Raw genomic sequence first — 26,537 nt, 5'->3', positions numbered from 1 at the left:
ATGAGTTCCTCAAGGATAATGGACCCTAAGATGCGAGAGACTGAAGGAGATGGAGAGGACAATTCAGGTAGAATTGCTCCCTTCCCCAGTGAATGAAAAGTGCTGTGACTTCTTGAGCTTCAATGCCTTAGCTCTATCATAGAAGTGAATCTGTTTGTTTAGAGAATGCATTCTCCCTTTCTTTCCTCCTTTCTCCAAGAGCTGTTATATTTTTGACATTTTCAGAGGCTTGAAATAAGATTTTTGTAGCATCTTATGACCAAGTTAACTTTTTTACCCAACAAGATCCAATGATGAGTGAAATGTTGACAGGGATGCTTTGCAGTACTGTCATGCCAACTTATATGGGACAGGCACAAGTTGTTGGGATGTCTTGTGCAAAACGCTGATTTCATTTGAAGTAGTTTCCTTCACAGAGCTTGCAACTGATCCTAATTCAAGTCTTTCCTCACTGAGCAGACTAGCATTGCTTTTCAAGATTATTGCTTGATTTCCAGTTTAATACTTTGTGATCCATTGAGTCTCGTAATTAGCATTCAAAATATTCTGGGATGTATTAGAAAACTGATATTTTTAAAGCATTAGCCTCCCAACACTGCTCATTCCACCTATGTAAGCCTTTTCTGCATTTAAATTGGTTTTGGTAACATTGTCCTTATCATCACTATTTAGCTTGCTGAACAAAGGCAGTGGGTTTCCAAGCTGTAATTTCTTCTCCATATCCCAGGCTGTTAATACTGAAGTTTTTCTTCACAGTCTAATTATCTCAAGAGGCAAGTAGAAACTCTATTAGGAAAGATTCTACACCATAGGTTATTTCTTATGTGTCATAAACATTGCAATCCATTCTCCAAGATAATAGTAATTTCATGCTATCAGTGTAGTCTTAAAAGACATAATGCAAGAGCAGACTGTGTTGCATTTTCTAGGAAAAAAATCCACTTATGCAGAAATTATAAAGGAATTATTATTGTTCCAAAAACTTGCACGTACTGCTGATTGCATCTTCGTTATGTTTCTCCACTTAGGAAAAAAAAAATCAAAGTTCAAATCTTTCAAAAAGTTTTTTGGTAAAAAGAAAAGGAAAGAGACGTTGTCTTCTGGGAGCAGCACTCCAAAGTTATTCCAGTCAACAAGTGATGTTGCAGCCTCTCACGACATGCACGTTAATGATGATTCTGAGGATGAACTTGAGTAAGTCTTTGGACTCTAGCTGGTAAACAAACACAGAACTGCTACAATGTTTGTAGATTAAAGACACCCCAAAATTGCCTCCTCCTCTTGTTCAGAATGCAGCATTCTCAAACACTTGCCTTTTTCAGGAAAGTACAAATTAAAATGGCTGATGAAAGACAAATCGCAAGGGAATTGGATGGGGTACAGCAAGAAATAATAACTAAAAAAGCTTTAATTCAATCAGAAATAAGCCTTGGGTTATCGTTTCAAAAGAATGTAATTCCCATCTTCAAAAATGAATTAGGCACTCAGCTTATATCTTACCAGGATTGTCTTATGCCCCTAAGATGTAACTCCTAAAGATTGTTAAAGAAATTTATAGGCCTAACCATTTACACTGGGTTTTGAAAGCAAGGAAGAGATAAGGGGATGACCGCAACTAAAATCAGCAGGAACCAGAGGCTGTGAAGCCTTTATTTCTTCTGTATACATGGGATTCATCTGACCAAAGGACAAATGTCTGCATCTGCGCTAGTCACCAGCTGCCTTTTATAATCAGCAGAGAGAAGTCAACACTGCTAAGAAAGCTTGTATCATTCTTGTGTAGATGTCTGAAGTTGTTCAGATGAACCAGGCTCTGGAAGTGCCTGTTTCTCCCCACTGAATGTAAACGGGAGCCAGGGGTGACCAGCTCCGATGTAGATACCTGTGGTTTAATGTCTGAAGTTAGACCAGATGAATCCCAGCCTGTGTATCTGTCTGCCTCTGAAAATCCTGTCTTCGTTCAGGCATTGCCAAAAGCGTCGCCCACTACTGAAAGGTAACCATGAGAAACCCGGTCTAAAGTTCAAATGTGTTTGTTCCTGGATGGAGAGGTGGACTGAAGAGCCCCTTGGCTGCCTAGAAAGCCAGTCCTTGCACTGGTGGCTCTTGTGCCTCCCCAAACAAGCCTCCTGCTCCTCAGGCCAGAGACGCTGCTGTGCCCAGGGATGGGAAAGGCAACCAAACCATCCCGGCCATTTCCAACGACGTTATACCAGGCGGCCACCAGGCAGCGCCAAACCACCAAAAGAAATTACTAACAATTTGTGTGTGTGTGTCTTTTGTGGCATTGGCAACAGTAATATTAGTCCACCTTGAAGCCCCAGGAGTTCCGGGCTGGCAGCACCAGGTCTACCGGTGGGCTATAGCACTGCTGTTTGCTCAACAACATATTTTTAAGACATGGATGGTCAGATTTTCTCTCCCTCCTGCACGACTCAACAAGGTCATGTCCGAGTGGATGCGATCTTTGGCTGTTTTGGCCATGTTCCTGTGCCGTTACTTGCAAGGTTGTTACATTATTGTTTCTTAATATTTGTTTAGACAGACAAAGACCAGGAAATTCCTTGAAAGGCAGGAAAATTAATTCCAGTGCTCATAATCTGAGGAGACATGTAAGGTAGCTCCACCATGCATCCGGGGGGGTCTGCATCTGCTAGAAAGAGACAGCAAAGGTAGCACGCTGGGGTAAACGTGCCCATCCAACAACACTGCTTATCTGGCTGCCGTTGCAGGTTTGTAAAATGTCGGTGCGTTGAGCAGCCATCGCAGCCCTGGCTGGCACGCACTTTGCAAATCGCTATGGATCTGTCTGACCCTGCATGCATTGCAGAGATCACATTTTCACTTAGGTAAATTGTTCTCCTAACGTCTCTAACGCATTAAGCAGAAACAGCAGGCTTTCCTTCCTTCTGCAGCAGAAATACAGATCAACTTTTTCCTGCTATTGTTTTATCAAACATATTTATAGCAGCCATTACAAGGAAAATGTTACTTTCTGCCATGTCTGTTTATGTTACTGAATGTCCCTATGACAGTATCTAAGATCAAAAAATACGCAGTTCTCCTCCTGGTTTTTTTTCTTTTTTGTTTTTTCTTTAGACTGTCTGCTCAAATAACTTGATAGTTACATGAACCCAAACAGTTCTGTATTCTGTACTCTGGTTTGCCATTTCATAGCTGTCTTACTTAAAAAATTTAAAAGAAGGGAGTCCTAGAAGAAACGCCATGTGCATGCATTTCTGGTCCCTGCTCAGTTAGGCTATGAGCTAAGCTGAGGAAAATGAGCACAAGAGACCTCCTAGCAGCTAGCTGTCTGTCCGTGGCTCTCCTGTACTGTTCCCATGAGGAAACAAGGTGTTCATGCCCCACATGTAACATTTGCAAAAGAAGTTACGTAACACATGCATCCAAAGTAAGAAACAGAATATGAGAGAAGCCACCCACAAAGCACCTCCTGCTTTCTCTCACCAACCCACAAAGAGTGTCCATGAAAAAATGTCCCACCCCAGGCTCGTAAGGGAAAACCCCAGGGATCTTGATATAGAGCACACGACCTTGTAAGCATCTTGTAAGGATTTATGTAAATGATTCTATGTGAGAACTATATTGCCGGGAATATTTTTCTTAATGACCTGAATGTCAGAGATAGATACATTAAATGCTGTACCACATTCTTCCTATGGTAATGATCAGTCGTTTGCAAGACACATTCTTACATTAGCAAGAAGTTAGTCCATCTCAAGTACAGGCTCGTTTATGTGAACTCCCTTCATTTTGTACCTGGGCTTGCCTGCAGCACTGTCACGCCACCCGGCTGCTAGCTTCCAGGCAAGGAGCAGTAGCTTTTCCATAAGATGTAACTCAATTGCTGGGGTTAAACTGTCTTTAACCTTGATTCAGTTTGTTAACGTGACAGATAACAGCATTTGCAAATTTTTGTTTGGTTTTTAAAGGTGTTACCTAGATTAGCCTGAATGACTGTATTGTATTCATGGCAAAGTCTGGAACCTTGTGTGATGGATGCTGCACACACCTATCTCCCACTCCATGTTCAACAGACCACCTGAGTTAAGAGTAATAGGACTGGCAAGAAACTCTGTATGTTTTCACTCATTTGTTATATTATTCTAGGACACATAAAGGCATTATGGGAAGCAGAGCTTTGTCACATGACAGCATTTTCATCCCTGAGACTGGGCAAGAGCCTACAAGGCCAGTAAGAGTGTTTTCTCAAGAAAACGTTTCTGATCGGATTAGAGCTTTACAGGTAATTTACACAACATAACTTTTTCAAATGCAAGAGGTGGAATGTCTTTCCAGGCTTGATTTTTTGGGATAATATTTGTGGTTGAACATTTGATTAGTAAGTAATATCTGTCTGCAGCTTACATTAAATGTCCCATTTGTTAATTAGACAGCAGTAGCATGTCTTGGTTCTACTTAAATGATAGTTGAAAAATGGATAGATTGTTTGGCTCCCTAAGAGAACATCTAAAGTGAGATGTCCTGTGCTCTGGATCATTCAATTGTGAAGTTAAAATAAAGGTAACTCATTGACCTGAGGTAAAAAATGTACTGGGGAAACCTCCGTCACTATCACATGCTAATGTATTTTATGCCATGCTGAAGTTGAAACTCCAGCCTACCATGAAATTGGGACCTCCACCTCCATTTGGACTTCATGCAAAGCGAACAGAGGATGCTGGGACCAGTTCTGAAGATGATGGATTACCCAGGAGCCCTCCAGAAATGTCTTTGCTCCATGAAAACCTAAATTCAGACACAACAACAAGAGTGAGTAGTTCTGGTGTTGACAAAAATCAGTGTTTAATGACTTGTTTTACCTATGTGTGGAAGGCAGAATGAAATAATTGGTTTGCTATATGTATCACTACTTTATGCCTGAAATACCTTACTCAAAATGGGAAAATGCTATCTCTCTGTGTAAACAGCTATTTAGAATCTCTGTTCCTGTTAAAATATAAATATCATGCCAGAAAATGCAGAACTAGGAAGGAGAGGATGTGTTTGTGTGCATGCATGGGGATGCTGGGGTTTTTTAGGGACTACAGAGAGCTGCCAGGCATTAAAAAAAAGGCTGAAAAATCTGTATTCTCCCCTGAATGTGCTGATAAGAGAGCTCTCTTCTTTAATGATTTTCTAGGCTGTCATCAGAAAAAGAAACATAAAAGAATTTGAAACTTTTTTCTTTTTAAATGATAGTTTTGTTATACATGATTTCATTCTTTATCTGCATGTCTTACACTTTATGTTTGCAGTGTCCTTGCTAATCCTTAAGACTATAGAGAAAAACAACTTACATTGTCAGTATCTGTGTGCACTTTGTGTAGATGGTTTCTACGAGTATATCCTTCTCGTTTGTCATCTTTTACTGAATCTCTTCCTCATTCCATCCCACAGTTCTCTGACTCTCACAAGCACCTTAGCTCTTTGAGTTTAGCTGGAACAGGCAGTGAAGAAGAAGAACAGGTAACTTCTGCCAAATGTATTAAGGGCCAAGCAATTATGCATAGTAGTTTTTTAAAGAAATGTAAGACATAAATATTATTTTGTTGCCCGTCTGCTGCAAAAAACAACCTTGGATGTATGTAATTGCATGCCTGTCTGTTTGCTGTGCTTTTTTAATGCCTGTCCATCTAACATAAAAGTTACGATTATTTATCAACATAATTCTGACGCCAAGTAATCTCCCATTGATAATAATTAAGCCCTCCAGAATAGCTCATATCCTTTAGCAAACTTTACAGACATGATTTAATCTCCAAACACGACCAACCACATTTAGACGCTGAAACAGTATCCCTTTTTTTAAAGATGGGAAATTGCAGTAAAGGCTGCTTGGGTTACATGCATAGGATAAGGGAGGAAGCTTGTTGAGGAGCCGTGAACAAAACAGATCCTCTGAAATCTGCCCATCCTCTTGCTTTAAGTACAAGGTTACCTCGCACTGATACAGAAAGTGTTTGCCTGATGATAGTGGCTGACATTGCTGCTTAGGAGTCTGAGGTTCAGCCTTCAGTCGGATTCTCACCACGTGAGCCAGCACGAGCTGTGAATTTTGCTGAAATGATGTTTTCAGGACTTGAGTACAGGCAAATAGATGGCTTTCTTCAATCAGCAGCCAGCCGTTCTGGCTGATTAAAGGGCGGTTTTGAAAGGCTCTGAAGAGTCCCTTTTAGTTGTCCGCAGCTGGAGTCATGGTGGAAACAACATGGGGGGTAAAGGGAAAAGCGTTTTCTAGAAATAGGAGGAGGGGTAGAGGGGAATTGCAGAAAGGAAATAGAGAAGCTAGTCCTGAGCTGACTATTCCTTGGTAATTATGCACAATGTATTTCAAGGCCAGCTGCAGCAGGGCTCAGTAAAGATTTCTGGCCACACTTGTTAGATTCCACATGAAGCTGTTTGAAAAACCGCTTACATGCAGTGAAACTTTAGTATTTTTAAAGAAAAACAACAGAACACGTGAAGAAGGTATTTCTTGAAAACTGGTATAGGCTCACTGTAAATTTGTCCAGTCCAGATGCATGTTTGCTACAGGAGGATTTATGTCTCCCTGTTGTTCCATTAACATCACTCTCTGACTCACTTGCTGACTCCTGAGACACAGTGGTGACTATGCGGTTGCTCAGCTTTTTCCACATGCCCCACCATTTAGCTCAGAGCTCTCTTCATCCCAGTCCAGTTTCAGAACGCAGCCAGAAAGTAGCCCCATCTGAAGGCTTTCCTCCCAAACCGCCGTGCCTACTACCTGGCATTTCGGAGAGAATAGCCCTGCTTCTAGAAGTCAGAGGAGACCAGCTTGCAGGGCTGAGGAGTTTTGCACAATGCAGCCCTGAGGTTTTGGGCAGCAGTGACACCTTGCTGTCTCTGGGAAGGGTTCCTGGATCAAAGAAGGGAGAAAAGGATCACGACTGTCCCATCCTGGCTTTGGGGATGGGCCACCTTGTGCCACCCAGCACAACCAGCTGAAGGACAGCTGAGCCATATGCACATGGGGTTTGGGGAAAGGGGTCTGCCAGCCGTCCCCTCCTCTAACAGGCTTTGCCAGAGCCAGGTTTTGTGGGACAGGCGACTTCTGAAGCTGGCTCAGAGCAGACATTCACTCAGGCTGCTGAAATTTAAGTAACAAACCAGATTCTTGATTTTCCAGTGTAATGGCCAACACTGAGCACTGCCAACGAGAAGACATGCAAAGTTCTCGAGGAAAAGCAGAAGCCAGAAGAAAGGCAGGCAAATAATGACGTGCCTTGAAAGAGAACATGTGCTGCATCTTTATCATGGAGCTGAAATGTCAATGTATTCACTGTTAGGTACTAATGTATAATGCAGCCACGTATCGTTTGTTGTACATTAGTCATGTTTGAGTACTAGACTGCAGATATTGTAGAGTGAAAATTAATGAGAGCATCCATTATTCAGCATGGCTGAGCTAGTTTTTTTTTCTTAAATAGAAAGCATGATCAGAAGCTGTGGATCCAGCCTCCACTAAAATCAATGGGAGATTTCCCCTGGCCATTGAGGAAGCTGTAGCAGGCCCTCGCTACACTACAGAGTTATCTTTTGGCTGCAGTGCATAATGCAGAATTCTACTTGCAGAAAACACTGATGCTTTTTCCCTCCCTAAATAAAATGAACACTATCCTGCTCTCCCCTTCTCCCATCCAACACCACTTCCAGAGAAAGGAGAAAGAAGAAGAAGAAAGAAGGAGAAAGCCCGCAGAGGAAAGCATGACAAAGGAGGAAAGCTCCTCTAATGAAATGAACCGGAATTTCAAGCCTACAAAGGGAGTGCTGTCACGAGTTGTCAGACGTCATGTTAATGCCATGACAGATAGTTTGAAAATATTGTTTTGCCTGTTTGCAAAACCTGAATCCGAGAGAAAGGAAGAAGCCTTTTTAGAGTCTTTTTCGTAAATTGTTCAGTCTCCTTTTTTGCATCAGCCCTGGGACTAGGGTAGTTCTTGGTGAAGGGCACAGGCAAGCTGGGTTCCAGCTTCGTGAAAGTACTGCACCCCTTGGAGCATTCAGGAGTTGTTTCTGGATGAGTTATTGGCCTCTAGGAGGAATTGTCCATCTTTTCCTTCCCCAAAATAGTCTACAAATGAAATTTTACATTTCAGGTAAACTCCCTAGTTATTTGGCAGATATAAATACATGAGGAGAAAACGCAAGCTGACTTAAGTGTCAATGCCACTGATGTTTGATTCTTTTGTCTTTAGGAGGGTGTTGTAGAGTTGGAAGGGACCTGATGACGTATAGGAAGCTAGAGATGCTCCAGCCCAGCATAACTGTGGGTAGGAAACTAGACACAGATGCTGGAGCACAGACCCAGAAAGGAAACTGGCCCTGTAGGTTCTGTAACTGAGTACTCTTCATAAATCTGTCTTCTAAAACATGCTGGCTATGTATTTGTGTGCTTTAGATCGTCTAGTTAAATGTGACTTGGTCCTTCCCTCTGGACAGTATAGCATGATATTCAAGCAGCTAAAAATGCAGAATTGCTAACACCAGTACTCCATGTGCAACATTAGGAAATGCAATGTATTTTAAAGAGATGTCAAAAAGAAAAAAGAGGCAACCTTAAAATGCCAATAAACATGTCTCCTTATTTGTAGAATTGTTATCTTCATGTCTTTGTTTCTTTGTTTGATTCTCTATTTGGGGATTTATTTTTTTTCAGGTTACATTGGGTCCTTCTTCTAGATCTCGGTCTACAGACAGTCAGCTGTTTGCTAGGCATGGAAGTGCTAAAACTGGAGCTCCCCAGATATCTGACAGTACCATCTTGCCTGCAGCCAATTTTGACACTCCACCTGAGCTTTCCTCTTGCTTGGATAATTCTGCTGCTAAATACAAACTTTTAATAAAACCCCGGAACCAGAGATCCAGTAAAATGAGAAGATTTTCTCAGGTACTTGTGAAAATAAACAGTGTCACCTTTGACACAAAACCAGGAAGTTCTCACTGGACTTTGTATTTCAAACTCAGATATGATAAGAAAAGTCAGATTGCGGCATCGATATTTCATTAGGTTTTGATAGCTGTTATTTGATGAGGCTACGTATCTGGAGTAGACACTAGGAACAGATTAAATATTATGAGATTACTTGTTAACTCTTGATGCAGCAGTTTATGTAACAATTTCTTCTTAAATTTACCGTGCAGTACAATTTAGTATCTTGTTTGTGATGCAGAAGTTGGGGCTGACTGCTTCATTTCTTGCTTAAAAAAAATTTTTTGGAAAGTGTTATGATCAAGTTGTGTACTTTTCCTAGTCTGAAAGATCCTGTAAAATCTTGAGTCTTTGAGACAGTATTGATGAGGGAGCTGTTTAACTTTCCAAATATAATTGGGCTTATATTTTCAAAAAGTACAGAAAGAGTAAGTTGTGACCTATTAATTGGAGCCCAGTTCTGTACATTAGGACTGTTCTGAATTCAGCCCTCTCCCTCTGCCCCAAAATTTGTAAACCCTTTATGTGCACTACAGAGACTTAAAATAAGTCTCCACAGGAAAAAAAAAGGTGTATACTGTTAAAAAAAATTATTAAAAACAGTATACTGTTAAAAAAACATTTTTTAAACCATCCTTTTAAAACACCATTTATCTGATTCTTTGTCGTGCCTTATGAAGGGCATCATAGCTTAATTTTTCTTCTTTCTCTTCTCTTTTTAGAACTAAAGTTTGCAGCTCTTACTACAGTATTTGCACTTCATTTTTTGTGGTTTCTTTCAATGTTTTAATTACATTAAAGCCATTAAATTGGCTTGCTTAACACCAGGAATATTATTCCCTCTGTCTCTAAATATTACTTAGCTGATATTCTGTATTTCCCAAAATCTGTGAGTGATATTTGGGTTCGGCAGAGCACTGCTGCAAGCAACACAATGATGAGACCAGTTATTTAGAAAAGCACGTAAAGCAATAACTCACTGATCAAACCTCCTCTTTCATTGTAACGTTGTTACTGAAATACAATTGGTTTGTCCAGTCTGCCTATAAACTGCCAGATGACTGAGCCCTCTTGGTTTTCCATGGAGAGTGTTCACATCTTTCGATAATACAATTTTTAATATCTTCATGTATATGAATTGTGAATGCAGGTGGTATTGTAGCTCTGTATTTGCAGTTGCACTTGCAAAACAAGAAGTTGGAAGAACCCTAGAAGTATCTTCAGAGTGCAAGTTTTGTGTTCTTAGAATTAGGGCCTACATCCAAAATATATATTTACCCAACAAACTACAGTGAATCAGCGAGCGAATACAGGCACCACATGAAACGGCATATTCAGCAGCTTAATAATGTGCTTTCAAATAATCCTGTATATTTAGCCAGTCCTTACCTGAAGCTTAATCGCAAGACCTCACAGATAAACTACATATGCATTTATAAACTTGTATCAAGTAGTCTAACTCTTGAAAGAAAAAGAAGGCTTTTACACAAAGGAGGCAAGGCTGTAATGCTGTATGGCAGTGGGATTAGACAGAAGACTGCCATATGGGGGTGGATACTCAGCTGGCATAGAGTGTCGTAACCGGATGGGCTTGTTAGGTTTTTGCTCTTCCGTCTATGTACCCTTCCCTCTTCAGAGTCATGCAAGAATGGGTTGTTTTATTTTTAATGCTAGTATGCAGTAGCAAAATACAAAGGGACAGATTTTTCTCTTTCAAGTGCTGCTTTTTGCCCAAGAGCAACACAACATATCCAGTATGCTCTGGGGAATCAAGTGCCAAGGACGGTCCAATGGCCATTGTTTTTATGAACTTCCCATCTACAAAGGCATGAAAGCACTAGTTGTGCAGAAGGAAGAGTCACTGATTGCTTTTATACTGGTTAAATACATTATTCCAGGATCTGCTTAGATAAAAAAGCATCCAGTATGTAGGTTAAGAAAACAGCGAGCTCAGCATTGGAGACAAGTATTGCCTTCCTCTCTAAGATCTTGATTGTAAATGCAATGATGAATAAGAAAAAAAGTAAATCTGTACATGGTGATGGAGCTTTCTGAATTTCTTTCTTGCAGAGGACCCAGTCTGAATCTATGACTGATTTGAGCTGTACCCCAGAAGAAGAAGAAGAGGATGATGAAAAGGAGATGCAGACAGACTTGCCAGATGCTGTATTCAAACCCAGAAATCAAGAACTGCCATGTGGCACAGCTGCAGCGCAGGATGTGGCTTCCTGGCCAAAGCCCAGAATGCCTGAGGACCTTCCCCCTGCTTTGAGACCAGCGATGACTCAGCCTACTTCTGAGTCTGCTGTTGTACAGGAAGCCCTGCTACCAGAGAATAAACCAGAGGGCTGCCAACCAACACTGGAAACAACATGTGTGAAGCCTGAGTCCTCATTGCTGTTAGAAGACAAAGACTCCGCAACTTCTTCCTACTCCAGTCCAGACAGAGAAGTACAAAAGCAAGAAGATTCCTCAGAAACACCAGTTCCATTGTCTGGGGATGTGGGCGATGTGTCAATCAATATTTTAAATCAAGAAAATAAGGAGCTTCCTCTTGTGTTTTCAGTAAATAAAATACCATCCGAAGAAGATATTTCAATTAGTAAGAATAGTATTTTTTGCTTGGAAGGGTCAGAAGAAAATATACAGCAGGATGATCAGATACCTGTGGAAATACCCTGTAATAAAGAGGCAAAGAAAGAGGTTGCTCTGTTGTCAGAGCCCAGCAAGCAATTTTCCATAGGTTCTTTCCAGCCCACGGACTCATTCCATGTTTCACATCCTACTTCCTCAGCACAGATGGGATCATCTGCTTCCTGCTCTCTAGAGAAAACAAAGAGTGCACAAGAAGCAGCTGCTTCTGGTAAGGAGAACAGTCAGTCACTGGTCCACAAGGAGGGACTTTTGGGGAAGAAAGCTGAAAAAGCAGCCAATGAACTCAATGCCCTGAGAAAGTTTTCTGTCTCCTCTGCACAGGAGAGACCAAGGACCAGAAGCCTACACTTCCCAGAAAGATCAGAGTTGGAAAGCCCATTAAATACTGGATTCTTCCTGTCCAAAGCAAAGGTCTCCTCTAGAATTGAGAAGTGGAAAGAAGACTTGCAGAAGGGATCAGATCTGGAGGAGGAAAAATGTAGCAACAAAAAGGAGGCTTTGCTGCCAGAGTCCGACTCTGAGAACACAGGCCAACCTACAGAAATTTTGGCTGGCCGCGTTTCTCCGGCTGTTGATTTGGTGCCGGTGCCAAGCGATTCTTCGGTGGTATCTCAGAATCAGCCAAGCTGTGAAGATAGAAGTCCTTTTCAAGTGAAACTTAGATCCATCTCACTGTCCTTGAAATATAGGGATAACTCATCAACAGAATCAAAAGGGATTAAAAGATACAGTGCAGAGTTTAATTTAGAAAACGAGGGATTGACTTCCTTTCTAAAAGGTGATAAGGCACAGATCAAAAAAACAGCTGATACAAATATTGGTGATTCTTTAAATGAAAAGATGAAACCCAAAGCGAAGTCCTCTGAACAGCTTAGTAGCAAACCTCCATTGCCTAAAAAGCCAGCCTTGCAAAGCATAACCGTTCCAAATACTACTGCAAACAGGGAGAAGCAGGACAAAGCTATTCACTCTCCTGAATCCAGAAATGAAGATAGAGACTTGGAGAAAAAGTCAAATCCTTGTAAAGTGCCTGGTAAGACTCCCGATACTTTATAAAGTTACCTTAACTCATGAGGAATGACCTTACCTGTGAGAGCATGAGGTGTTGTGTCAATCACAACACTGGTGAGCGCAACCTGACGGCTCTGCCTTCAGTGATGTTGCTCTCTGATTCTCCCTTGCTGAAAAGATTATCAGAAGGACAGCAGGGAAGAAGCAGCAGGCAGTATAAGATATTTTTGCCTGTGATTTTTGCATTTCAGGGCATTGTTTAAAGGATGTTCAAAGTGACACTCAAAAAATAAAGTGCATTAGGAAGTATTGTGAAACAGAAATATCAAGCCACTAAGTGTCCCCATTTAGAGCTGCTGTATGGCAATTCAAAAGCCAGGAGCGCATGTTAAGTGGAGCGCCCTGCGTGGGATGAGAGACTCAGACCTCTAGACCTTCTTTTTCACCATAGTATTGAGGCAGAAATACTAGTAACTGCCTGACATGCTCAACATGCCATTTATTTATTGTCTCCTGTGAGCTTTGCTTATTCATTTATCCATCTTTATCATTACTCATTCCTTGTTTAAAACCAAAAATTAACTACCCTGCAGCTTCCTGGAGTTTAAAGCCAGGAGAGACCGTAAGATCGTGTCTACTGCAGACTGTTAAATTTCACCCTGTTGTCTGTATTATATAATTGGGTTAGAGTTAAAAAAAATCAGTCCCCTGGAGACTAACATGTTGTGTGCTACAGGCAGAGAACAGAAAAGACTGGAAGTGGCATCCCTGTCTGAGGTCTTTGCAATGACAGTAAACAGGTTAGGTGAAGTATGCTCAAGCAATTCTAGGAGGAGACCTCTGCTCTTCACTTCAGAGAACAGCCAAAAGGGGAAAAAAATCTGCAGGTCTTCTGATATGTGGGAGAAACTTCTTCCCTGCCCTGAATCTGTCTGATCACGAGTTTGATGTTAAGAATGTAAGGAGGAGATGCTGGCCAAGCAAATGAAAAGGTTTCTTTGTGCCACTGCAGAGCTCCCCTCCATGGTTGCTCTTCTCCAGTCAGTCTCTGAGCTTCAGAGTGGGGGAACACCAAGCCAAAAGAAGACCTCAGGATACAGCAGGCCACTTGTCCTGTAGGGTGACAAAAGCCTCTTCCTGGCCCTAGAGCCAACCTGCTGACGCCCTGAGTGACAGCAGATTCCAGTTGTCATCTGCTGCAGCATCGCAGATATTTTTTCAGGGCTCTGGCCACGTTTACAGTTTTCTGCTCTCTCAGCGGCCATAAAGGAGGGGATTCATTGCCTCCACAGCCGGATGAGGCTCTCACAGCCGTTCTGCCAGAGCCTTCCTGCACCCTGCGGGCAAGGCGCTCTCCCTTTGTATAATCCCAACGCTCCCTTTAAAGGCATTTGTAGTGAAGGCCAAATCTCTGATCGATTGAGATTTTGGAGAGGGTCATACTGGGAACAAGCGAGGAGGAGACCTAGCATGGTAGGGTTGGTCTGGCAGAGGACAGGGGAAAGCAGCGGGGGTACCAGCGCTCCTGCACACAGCCTTTTTTCCCCTCCCTCTTGCTGAGTCCCAAGGTGCCTGCGGCAGGAGCGGGGCAGGAGGTGGCAAGTGCTGGAAGAGGGAGAAGGTGAAAAACAAAGCTGGGAAGCACATTTCTCCTCCAGGCTTCTCCTCTGGTCCTCAGCCCTGAGACTCCCTACCCCCAGGCTCAGGACTGTCCTCTGCAAAATAGGGTCTGCAGGTGAGAGCCCTGTCACAGGATCCCTGGCAGGGGTGCACACACCTGGAATTTCAACCTAGGGCTGCAGGTGGAGGAGCCCTGTTTTGGACATGTTCCTCTCTACCTGACAGTGTTACACCAAATCTGTATGGCCTGGTGTTGTTTAACACGGTGGTTCAGATTGCTTTGCGATGGTGATTAGTATTCTTCCTCATCTACTGCCTCACTGTTCTTATTGTATCACCTTAAGCAAACCTGCTAAGGTTTTCCACGTATTTCCAGCTGTGAGTAGTTTTGTAGTGGGTTCTGATAAGTGGGCATGCCAGGACTCAGAAAGAGTTTCATTCTAAATACAAAGCAGTCTGCTCCAAACTGACCTGAGGTCCTTCCTATCCCACTGCAGACCTTTCTCCTTGGACATCTGACCAAGCACCCCCTTGTGCTAAGTTGCCATATCGGCCTGAGCTGGCTGCCTGAAGTCATGGGTGAATGAGGTGTGCCCACCTCCTCTGATGGCCCTGGCACCACACCAGCCTTGGTGGGGGGATTTGCACAGTGACACCAGAAGCGATGCCCCTCTCCAAGATGTAGGAGAGCCATGGGACGCAATGAGGCCTTAGCAGGGCAATACCCATGCCCGAATGTCATTTTAAGCTCTTTGAAACATTTGCCTCATCCCAGTGAGTCGGGAGCATGTCTTTGCAACCACAAGCAGCAGAAATATGACAAGCACCATCAGCACGGCCCTTTGTGGATCGCGTGGCTTGCCAGTCATCTCTGGCCTCCTGATCTGCTGGGACACCCACTTTTTTTTTATTGTCCAACCGCCCATAATGCTGGCACCCAGCCCTCTCCTGGTCCTTGAGTTCATCAGCTCTTTCGAAGAGCTGTGGTCACCTTTGGGAGCAGCACTTTATGCTGCCAGGGAGTTTCTTCCCATTGTGTGTTAGGAAATCCCTGCACTGAACAAGAAGACAAGTTGTGAAATGGTGACGTAAGGGGCTGCAGTTCCCTTCTCATGTACTCTCATCTCGAAAAAGTCAGTTTGCTGTGTCATGGGGTGAGCAGGAGCAATTTGGTTCATTCAGTTCAATTTTTACCTTTTCAGCACTACTGGTACCAAAGGCAACGGGCAGGCTGGTGGGATGCTGGCTCACCACCCCAGGCAAAAGCAGCGCTCCTGCTCTCCAGAGTTTTCTGGGGAACTAGCAGGGATTGCTCTGGGGATTGCTTGGCCTCTGTCAGGCTGCAAGGTGGCTTTTTAATGGCTGTGTGAAATTAGTCACCCCAGGAGGAGTAATTTTTAAGTTTCTGGAGCTAAAGGCACAAGTCTTTGCAAGAATTAAAAGGTTAAACTGTGTTGTTTGGGGCCGATAAGCTTTGCTATAAATTCCATAAAGGGCAGAAACAAATAGCACATGCTAACAGGTTATTACATGAGCAAAACCAAAAGCAATACCTATGTGAATGTGCATATTAGGATATATAAAAATCAGCGACTGAGGAGCTGTAGTGGGGAGACATGCTCTAACAGAGAAAAGGAACTTGGGGAGGGACGCTGAATGTAACGGTGAATGAAATTGGTGTGTATTGTCTGGCAAATGCAGGCTCTGAAATGACAAGAAAAATATTTCTCTCTACATATAAAAGACATTGCTTTCATGCTGTCCTGGCTACAGCTGAGAAGAAAGCTGCCTTTTTTTTTTTTTTCCAAAGGAAGTTGCTTTTTCAGTTGTATCAGGCTATTTTGCAATATGGCTGTTTTCCAGCAGTGAAATAGACTTTGATGCAAACATAGCAGTTTCTTGTGTCAAAAAGGCTCTCCTGGCATCGGTGGTATAGATCCAACCCAAAGTCAAATCCCTCGCAGAGCAGCTTAGAGAAGAAAGTAATGTCAGAAATCCTTAGCCAAATCTTTTAGAATAGCTTTGTGTGAAATTAAGGAATTGGGTGTGTACACTGACACAAATGCACGTAGTGCTTTAATAAACAAAGGGAAATATGTAGGCCAGGATACACTAAATGCCATATGCATTTGTAAAGCCCTTCTTAAAATAACTGGTGTTTTATAAATAAGCAAAGATACAACAGTGTGGAATTAAATATGCATGCATAAGCAGTGTTATAAAACAGTGACACTTGTATATGGGAGGGTTATCTCCCTGTGCAAAGTTGTTTGAATTAGTTTTGAGTATGTTTGCTTTTAAAATATGCAGGGAATCCACGTTAGCTTTGCCTGCTGTTAGAGGTATGACTTTCAAAAAGCTCTAATATTCTGCCGCTGACCTTTCGCCTGCCTATTGCAAGAACAACCACTGTTTGCAGTCCTTGCAGGCACAAGATGTTAATTTTCAGGTATGAGATTTAAATGTTATGAAGATTCTCTGCTATATTTTGTGCGCACAAAGGCTTTTAGATTTAAAGAAAACAGGTACAATATCTGAGGCCATCTCTAAAAAAAAAATCAATTCCTAAATCTCAGGGTAATGTTTAAACATATCTTTGCTGTGCTTATCCATATAAGCAGCACACACACCCCCAGATACAGTTGAATACACTGAGTATATCTGTCAATAGACAGAAATAGGTATGTGTTTCTCTTTCACTTTCTGTGTGTATATAAACCAATGCACAATAACAAGTCAGTCATAGATCTCCTTTTGTACATAAAGATTAATGTTTTACCTTCATCTTATTGTTCACACAGTCTGATGCATTAAAGAATAATATCCAAGTATCAATGAAAAGTGTACACATTCATTTCCACAATGTTTAGGCAGAAGAAATTTCATCTATAAGATCAGAGCTTTAGTCTGAGAAAAAAAAAAGCTGCTTTAGTAAGATACTGAAGGAAACAGGTATCTGCATTTAATGGGGCTGCAGCAGGGGAATTTCCCCCCTTAGGGACCACTGAGGCAGCCAGCTCTGCCGCTGTCAGACCCAGCGGAGAAGAGCTCGGGTGATTCTGATCTGCGGGAGGGAACTGAGCAGGTGGCTATGGTTCACTTGGCTTCAGGGCTTCTCTTCGGTGGTCAGTCTGGAAGCTGCGGAAAGGGTGAAGAACACAGACGGAGCGGCTGTCCGTGTGTGTTTGGTGGCTGTGGGAAAGAGGTGAAGGGAGGGCTTCAGCAGCCTCTGGGTGTGGTTTCAAGTGGCAGCAGCAGAACTCGGCAGCCTACATTAAATGCTAGCTTTAATACGTGGGGACATTACGCACAGAGCGGCTTGACAAGTTCTGACCTGGTGTCTTCCCATTGTTGGTGGCTTATCCCGAGGGGAAGAAGGGGCTCGCTCGTCTTTCAAAAAGCCTGAGGCCAAGCCAGCTCCAGGGAGAAAAGATGCAAATCTTTTTTGCATCCAGAGAAAGATGCAATCATGAGGTTAAAACTGAGTGAACGAGAGACAAATGGCTGCCAGCAATATCCTTTATTAGCTTACGAAGTTATTAAGTAACCAGTTGAATAGCATATTGTTTAAAATAACACATTGTCATAAGAACTGAAGAATATGATTCAGATTCTAGTTTTGTTCAGAAAATCTCCCAAGAGTAACACAGAAGCAAGAGGCTCAGCCCCGCTTCACCAGAGGAGAAGTGAAACATGGGGCGTTTGTGGTGGCTGTGGCCTGTCGAACTTGCACAGCTTCCGACGGAGGATGCTGCTGCTTGCATTTCGTAGTACGTTATCGCCCTAAAACTGGCATTTACCATCCGAGAACTGTTGTGCTAGCTGCTGTGCATGTGACATGCAGCAGAAACAGGAATTAAATTGTACTTTTGAGTACTTTTGGTTCCACTCTGGTTACTTAAACACTGTGCTTTGCCATGTGGTGAACTGTAAAAGTGCGTGGACTACCTCATGACCAGATGAGGTAAGATAGGGAGGGCTTGTTCAAAGTGATCAGACAGTCACTGAACAGAGGAAGAAGACACACAAGCAGCACTTCTCTGGCGAATAGTCACTTCCCGAGAAAGCGTTTGGCCTCTTGGTGCCCCTCAGAGTACCAAGAGCTTCGTAGGAGAGTCTCAGATCACCTTAAACACACTTCACCGTACTATCTGATGGATTACTTCACCACTTTTCGTTCTTCTGGCTGGAACAATGGTGCACGTATACTGCCAAGAAACCTTCTCTAGTTGGAGGCGGAAGGATGTAAAGGACCTCTGGGCAATGGGAAGGATAATAAATAGTGAATACGCCTCTTCTACCCCTTACAGTAATTCTGGCTGACAGATGAGGTAGCAAATCCTTCAGGGGTTGCATCTGATGGCTTTTTTGCTGAAGAGAAGGCATTTCCCCTGCCTTGCCTGCCTGCCTGGCTTCCTGCAGCAAAGACTCGCACAGGAACAAGGGCAGAACGTAATCGCTTAAAGAAACAAGAAAGCCCCTCCCAGAAGCAGATCAGCTCTTGATCCTCTGTAGGTGAGACTACTCTGCTGTCCTAAGTCAGGCCCGTACAGACACATATAAAATCTTTAAAGATGATGATAAAAGAGCTTTTGTTCCCTACTGTCACAGGGACATTCTGATACCATCTCTTATGGGATGATACTTGGCTCTAATTTGGCTGCCTTCTAATTGGCATGACTAGGATGTCTGGCGTCTCATCAGGGAGAATTGTCTGAAGAGCAAAAGTGCTTGATGCCTTCATTAGAGTATCTGCCTTATGAAAAACACCGTTATAATAGCGGCCTCCAGACACATTGCTGCGGGGCTGGGAACCCTGTTGTGCTAGGCAATGCACATCGAAATAACAGAAAGATGAATCTGAAATCCATGAGGATGACAGAGAAACAGGAGCACAGATAGCAATGAGACCATTATATGTACCGCAGTAAATAGAGCCTGGGCATAGCAGTCATTTTGTTGGTATTGATTGTGTGGTGGGAGCAGAGGAGGAACAACGTGCGGTTCAGTTGGTGTTTACAGAAAGCTCTTGTGGTGTGACAGGGAAAAGGGGACAAAACACAAAGGGTGATTTTGAATCACAGAGACAAAGAAGTACATCACTAGCAGCATCAAGGCAGAAGCCGGGTTCCCAGTATCATGGGAAAGCCAGTGGGTGGATTGAAAAGGGCCTTCAGGGTAGATGGTGGTCTTTGTGAGCACCAAGACATTACAGACAGTGAAGGAAGGTAAAAATGTGGTGGAAAAGGATGTGTGTGGTGGTGTGTCTGTAGCTGTACAGTCAGAGAAGAAGCCCAGTCTCCTCTGGGCTGAGAAGAGGCCTGTACACAGGGGGAAAGGATATGTTTGATGGGATTTACAGGATGAGTCCAGCAGCACACAGGGAGGCTTCAATAGGGAAACATCTTTGTAATATTGAGCGTAACTGTTGGATAGGTATTCATTACAGGATGCTAGGAAAACGAGTTGACTAATTTGGGTAGAAGGTAACTGAAGTGAAAAGCTACTTTATGTACTGAGTGAGGGATCCTCACCTCTGAGGAGCACTAGACATCACCATCCCCTTCAGTAGTGGCAGTCGATCTGTGTATCACAGTAGTGCTTTGGGAACTGATGAAGCCTGGCACCTGGGCAATGCACTAACGGGTCCTGCCCAAATTGCTCATGACCTAAAAAGGTGCAGATGGGTTCAAGGGCATGGCCTACAAGCAAAGAAGGGAATGTGATGGCAGATGCATTAGCAGACATCACATCAGTTCAACTGTGTGGGCTTACTTATGAAGCTCCTAATGAAGTTTGTCCTAAGATACTCAGAGAAGATGGGTTAGTAGTCCTTGAGCTGCTCGTGGTTATCTTGGCAAACTGTGGAAGGTAAGGGAAGGCTCCAGAAGGTAGCAGACCTTGAAAAGGGGGGTGGGATGGAGAAGAGAGAGAGAGAGGGAGAAAGGATGTTATATGCCACTTAACTTAATTTGAAATACTGAAAGGAATAATTGAGCCATTTCTAAATGTCTACAGGATAACATAGATATAAGTTCCAACCAACGTGACTTGGTCAAGAGCAGTCAAATCAAATGATAACTGGTATCACAGGGCATTCCTATAAATATTACATTCCTATAAATACAGTCTTTGTGAAGCTATTCATTGCATTGATGCAAAGCTACTGAGTGTGCCAGCTAATGATTCACTGTCATATTAGATGGTGGTCATCTTAGGTCTGACACTATTCAGTATATTTAAGGACATGGGTGACAGAACTAAGTGTGTGCTTATTATGTTTGCAAGTATTACCAAGCTGGAAAGCCTGTGGGCACACTGGAGGACAAGAATAGAAATCAGGGTTATCTTGAGAAAGTAGAAACATAGTTTGAAAAGAATATTTTCTTTTCTACAGGCAAGTAGAAAGTTCTGTTATGTGTGCAAAAATAATCTGATGCACGGATACAAATGGAGAATGGAAGAGGGGAAGTAACACGATCTGGAGCTCACGAACTAAATACAAAACAGGAATCACATAATTGTGCAAGAAACTCATCATACCGACTGATGTGTACGGGATACCATCTCAGGTGAAGTGGGGTACTCCTTCCACTTCACCTGATGCTAGCACCGTTTCATCTCAAGCGCTATGTGCCAGTTTTGAGGACTGTATTTTGAAGAAGATTTCGACCAAATTAAGACAATTCCTACAAAAGCAAGAGTGATCTAGAGAATATGACCAATCGGAAAAGTTAAAAAAATAGGGATAACATGGTCTAAGTCTTCAAATGCACAAAAGGCTGCTGCAAGGAGGCTATGAGTAATCTGCTCGTGTCCATAGTGTATAGGAGAAGTTAAGGATTCTTAGAGCAAGGAAGATTTAACTTACCCAATATGGAAAAAATCGAGTAGAAAATGAACACCCAAGCCATAGGACAGGCTGTCTAGGGAGACTCCGAGATCTGTCCTGTCTTTGGAGGGTTTTAAGAACAGGTTAGATACATATTTGTCAGTAAACAGTTTATGTGAAATTGATCTTGTAACTGATTTTGCCTTGCAGCTTGAAGGATAGACTAGATGACATCTTGAGATCTCTTCCAGCCTTATTCTCTATCATCCTGTAAAATTAGACAAAACAAAGTGAGGGCAGCCAGTGAAGAGAAAGGAAGAAGATTATGGGAGAAACAGCTGTTGGCATGGAAAGACGGGGCGTAGGTAGGATGCAGAGAATTGAAGTAGCTTGCCATGCAGGAGGGAGGGAAGCTCGTTCGGCGTCCAAGGGCCCTGCTTTATCTGTGCTGCATTTGCACAGCTGGACTTTCTGGCTTCTTTCTTTCGGAGTTTTCCCTGCAAGATCACATGAGGTGAGTGTGAAGTGAAATGCAGGCATCAGCTGGCAAAACATCTTGCTTTGGCCTTAAAGCAAAACTTGTGCTTTCTCTTTTTGCAGTTTCTAGCTGACATAGGCTTTACAATATTTTCTTGCTCAAATAACTAGTCTGTCTCTGGCAAGGTACAACAGTGACTTCAGAAAATCCCTGAGCAAAGAAAGTTTGTGGGCTTTTCATAATGTGCCTGAGTTTACAGACTCCAGCTCTTGGGAGAGCATCATCCCTTTCATCTCCTATGCCTTTATGAGGCATCTCAAATGTGGCTTCAGAGACTCTTACCTGCTTTCCTGATTGGGGCCACGTTCCTCTAAATTAGACTGTAGCCCTCCAGAAACACATCTGACAGCTCTGTGGGGTCCTGTGCTGGGTGGCCCAGCTCCACGCCAGCACAGCAGCTGAGCCCCGAGGCAGGCAGGCACAGCAGGGCAGTAATCCTTCCTGGATGGCTCTGCTGTCTCCTGGGTCCCTGCAAAGGATGCTGACTAGGTAACAAATTTTTCCTAGGGGCAGGACTATGTGTGATCTGAGGATGAGAAGCGTAACTTCTGCTCTGAAATAGTCTTCCATAAATTCGGGTATATTAGTGGCCAGAAACAGCTGGGCAAGGTTAAATCATCTTTCCCTATGGCCCTGTCATGGCTCTAACATGGCTCTAAAGGTGTTAGTACTGTTCTTCGTCCTCTTTTAAATCTCAAAGAGGCTCCACATTAGTTGGAAAACTGAATTTTGGGTGCAGTGTGAGCCAATGAAGAAGTGGAGAACCTGGGGGCTGGAGCCAACAGAGGAGCTGAAGCTGTTTTGATCCACTATTGCTCACCATATAGACAGGATTTCTCTTCACAGATTATCTGAATAGTGGGTATTTCACTTCCCCATACCTCTGGATACTGCTCGTCCCTCGGTAGCAGTTGTGAGGACAGCAGGGTAGCACTTTTGACCTTTTACTCTAGGAAGTGCTTTTCCTTTCTTGTCTTGCTGAAATCTCAGTTCTGGTGGAGCACGATGAAAGTGACTGTCCCCAGTGGAGAGCATGGTCAGCGTCAGCAGGGATAAGTCAAAGTAAAACCTCACGTACAAAGACCGTGAATTAACCCTGTGGCTTTAGCTGTATTTCTGTGTGATCAGATGACACAGACTGTTGTGCTCAGTCACCCACCGCGTGTGCAGGCACCAAGGGCTGCGTGAGGGAGGCTGCTCCTAAAGGGGTGGAAGGAAGGCAGGAACCAGGCTAAGGCATCGGCTGCTGCTGCGAGGGCATGGGAAGAGCAGGAGCCGAGGGCAGCCGCAGCGGGGAGGGGGTTGCCTTTGCCACACCACTGTCCAGCTGTGTCCGGCTTTGAATCAGCTGATGCTTGTCTCTAAGAGGCCACAAAGCAGATGGGAGGAGGGGGCAGAAGGGGAGACCTTGGAAAACAGGTAGATGAATGAAGCTTGATTCACGTTTCTGCATCTCCCTCAAGTGAGGGCAGTGACACTGCGACTGTAGCCGAACAAAGTTGCAAAGTGTTTTTCACCAGGTAACTTAAAACAGCGAGCACAGGAAGATTGCTCTCTGGAGACCAAACTAAACAGAATTCCTATTACCCAGGCTGGTCGCACATCCTGGGACCAACAGTGTATTGAGCAAGTGCGAGCTAATTACAACTCTCTTTCAAATAACCATATACATAAATAATCTGTCAACAGAGAGAAGCGTGCCTTCCCCCGTGGCTGCTGGAGACTCTGGAAGAGATCCCGACAGTCCTGCAGAGCCAGCCTGGATTTCCATAGCGAGACAGAAGCAGAGGGGCATGCAGCAGGAGCAGGAACTCGACAGAGAAAAACTTGTGGCTCCAGATGTTAAGTCAGATACAGAGAAACAGAATAAAGAGAAGGAAAGAACAGAGGTACTTCCAGTACAAATTGGTGATGTTTTCCTATCACCTTCCTGTAGTATTCTTTGGATCTAGTGCTATATTACCAGTCATGCTGTAATGATTACAGATACTTAATGAGTATAATCATAAGTAACAAAGACACTGCTCTCGGAAATGTGTTACATATTCAGAGTTCCTGATTGTTCAGGTAAGTAATTTTATATCTCCAAGAAATCCTGGAATTATGCGAGGTGTGTAAAATTTCTTGGGTGCCCAATACATACTTACCAGATCTAATGTGTGTATTGCGTGCTAAAATACCCCAGATGAGGTGCTAAACTGTAGTGTCTCAGATCTCTCGCAATACAGAGGGAATACGTTCTCTGTGACTATCCTTCTAAGCACAGCACTTCATTGAACCTCCTATACTTCCTGACTGATTTAACACTGAATGAACAGCTCGGTCCCAGAAGCTCCTAGGTAACAATTTTTAGAGCCTTGAGAAGTGAAATAGAGTAAAAATAACTTTTGCACTTGCAGACAGTGCCAAGATATACATTCTAGTTCTCTGTATATGGATAACTCAGATGCCCATGTGGTGCCATGGAATAGGGGCTGATGCTGCCTCTTCGAAGATCCTATGCAAAAGATGGTGATACCTGTAGCAAGTGATCCTTCCAGATGACAAAGCTGTGCCAGCAGAAGCACTTGGCATTAATCCAGAATACTAACAAGGCTTCCCTGGTACTGGGCTAGCTCTCGGAGGCAGCAGCGTGCGAGTGCTGCCTGTATCGCCTCATGCACAGTAAGAACCCTGCACTGATGCAGGAGCGTGTGCGTCCTATACCAGTATTGCATTCCCAGTGCAAATGGCCTACTTTCTTGCTTCAGATGGTACTGTTAGAAACCCAGATAGCTTTGCTATATCCTGGAATAAGAGAAGATCTCTAGATGATGAAAAATAGCAGTGGTTAGATTAACAAGAAATAATACCTAATAAAATGTCTAGGCAAGATTATGAACTGCAATAATGCTCAACATTGTCATAGCACTTAAAACACCAAGGGTTTAAATGATCCCAAAATACCGTTTCTGTGTCAGAATAGGAAACTCCAGATTTTAGCTGGCCATGTTCCCTAAAATTCATGCCATGCATTTTATTTCCCTATATCAGCTAACAGAGAAACATGCCAAGATGCTCTTAACTGCAGTGTGTGAGGCTTGGTGCCACTGTACTACTCCCACTTTCCTCTTCTCCCACATGGCACCAGGCACTGTCACTTCAGGGTAGTTTTTGATACTGGCAAGAAAATCCATGGGAGGATGTGTTCGATTTCTTTTTTTATGGAAAATCCATTTACTGTCAACCCTCCAAAAATACAGTGTCCTAACCCAAAAAATTTGGGAGGTGGAAGGGAAACATGAGAGAACAAGGCTGTTTCCAAATCCTGTATGTGTTAGTAGAGGTGTGCAAAGGGCTTGAAATACATTTTGCATTGAAGACTATAATAACCTACTCACAGATACCATTATGAAAAAGAGATACAGAGGGATAGTTTTAATTTGTAAAGTTGACTGTCATGGATGCTAACATGAAACCACTGGAGCTTTCTGAACAGGTATCAGCTCAAGTGAGAGGATTGGGACCAATGTGTGATGAGCGCTTGTGGTCTTTGGACCATGACAGGCACCACATCTACTCCTTTTGCTCGTGTTCTTCCAAACTGCATTCTCTCTGCATTACTTGGATTTTATCCCTCTCTATGTCCAGGGGTCAGTGAAGCAGCAATGGAGCAAACCTTCACACTTGGCACCTAAAACCACTTCTGAAGAACAGAGGAAAGAGACAAAGTCTGAAGTGAAGGAGCCGCTGCTGAGAACCAATTCACTGTCGCATTATGTCCCTGGTAGGAAATAAAATGCTTAAAATGTAGGCTGTTATCTCACAACCTTGTCAGAAGAAATCCTGCTTGAGTGTGCTGGAAAAGGAGTAGAGAGGCTAGATTGTAATTTCTTCCCCAGCCCCACATCACCAAGGGCAAACTGTTTTCTCAGCACTCACGTCTGGGGTTTTATTTGGTGGCATATTCTTTTGACCGCTTTGATTACAGAGTAGTCAAAACCTGTGTTGAAAGAAATGTGAATCAGAAGTGCTTGGCCATTTCACAGGACAGGGTCCCAAATGCACTATCCTAGTGTAAAACATAAAATGCATGCAAAATTACTTTCAATAGCATTCAATTTTGATGTGGTTTCCTCAGCAAGCTGGAATTATGTGATCACAAACTGTCTGCCCATCAGTTCTCCCACAATAACTTTGAATCTATTTGGTAAATTCAAATTTGAAAGAAGGGCAGAAGTTCGGAAGGTAATAAAATTCCTGTGAGCTGGGGGCTGGGTAAAGGAGGAATTTGCAAATGCATGCTCTTGCTAATGAAAAGACTCTCTCTTGTTTGGCCTGGGTGTTAAACACAGGGCATGGCAAGGAATCTAGGTCATCATGTTGGTTTTGGTAAATTTAGGGACCAAAAGATATTATTCATGAGAAAAACACTCTATTCTTTTGAGCACGGAATGGTTATTGCCTCAATAACATATTGCAGAAGCTTCCATGTGAAATGTAAAGATTTTCTACTGTAGGGCAAGGCATGGGAAGTTTTTAATGAAAGAGCTAGGGTGTATAGCTGCACAGCAAGCGAATGTAAAATGTCCGTGTGTTTTATTTACAGTAGCTCCGTCACCAGCACTGGTGGATAAAGAGGAAATAAGCCACTTCAAGAAAGCCAGTAATGCTGCTGTGGATCAGCCATCGTGGATGGAACTGGCCAAAAAGAAATCGCAAGCTTGGAGTGATATGCCACAGATTATAAAATAGAACGATGCAAACAAACAGCATCTTTCATAATTAAGTCAACTGCTTAACTGAACTTCTACAGACCAGCTAATCACAGTGAAGAATCTCTTGATACAGGAGAAGGGTTTTATTATACAGCTGTGGAGAAAGTGTGCAATAGGTGCAGTCAAAAAGTTTACCTTCAACTTTGTAGC

At 43.1% G+C, this 26,537-nt stretch overlaps 1 protein-coding gene across 1 annotated transcript; it reads left to right on the top strand.

The window, feature by feature from the left end:
- On the top strand, nucleotides 1-26,537 carry CRACDL (CRACD like). The gene is made up of 10 exons (XM_075491928.1): nucleotides 1-67; nucleotides 1,029-1,194; nucleotides 4,132-4,267; nucleotides 4,630-4,794; nucleotides 5,422-5,490; nucleotides 8,702-8,932; nucleotides 11,045-12,662; nucleotides 23,320-23,519; nucleotides 25,261-25,396; nucleotides 26,219-26,537. The coding sequence occupies exons 1-10, from the start codon at nucleotides 1-3 to the stop codon at nucleotides 26,362-26,364; spliced, it is 2,934 nt and encodes a 977-aa protein (XP_075348043.1). The 3' UTR covers nucleotides 26,365-26,537.

The sequence above is a fragment of the Mycteria americana genome, chromosome 1, assembly GCF_035582795.1.
Source record: "Mycteria americana isolate JAX WOST 10 ecotype Jacksonville Zoo and Gardens chromosome 1, USCA_MyAme_1.0, whole genome shotgun sequence".
NCBI lineage: Eukaryota > Metazoa > Chordata > Aves > Ciconiiformes > Ciconiidae > Mycteria > Mycteria americana.
This window is presented reverse-complemented; position numbering and strand designations above follow the sequence as displayed.

Bases quoted from the DNA above. Each gene is read 5' to 3' on its own strand.
- CRACDL (XM_075491928.1), top strand. From the start codon at position 1: ATGAGTTCCTCAAGGATAATGGACCCTAAGATGCGAGAGACTGAAGGA. The intron at 1,195-4,131 runs GTAAGTCTTTGG...ATATTATTCTAG, and splicing joins GATTCTGAGGATGAACTTGA to GACACATAAAGGCATTATGG. The intron at 25,397-26,218 runs GTAGGAAATAAA...TTTTATTTACAG, and splicing joins ACTGTCGCATTATGTCCCTG to TAGCTCCGTCACCAGCACTG.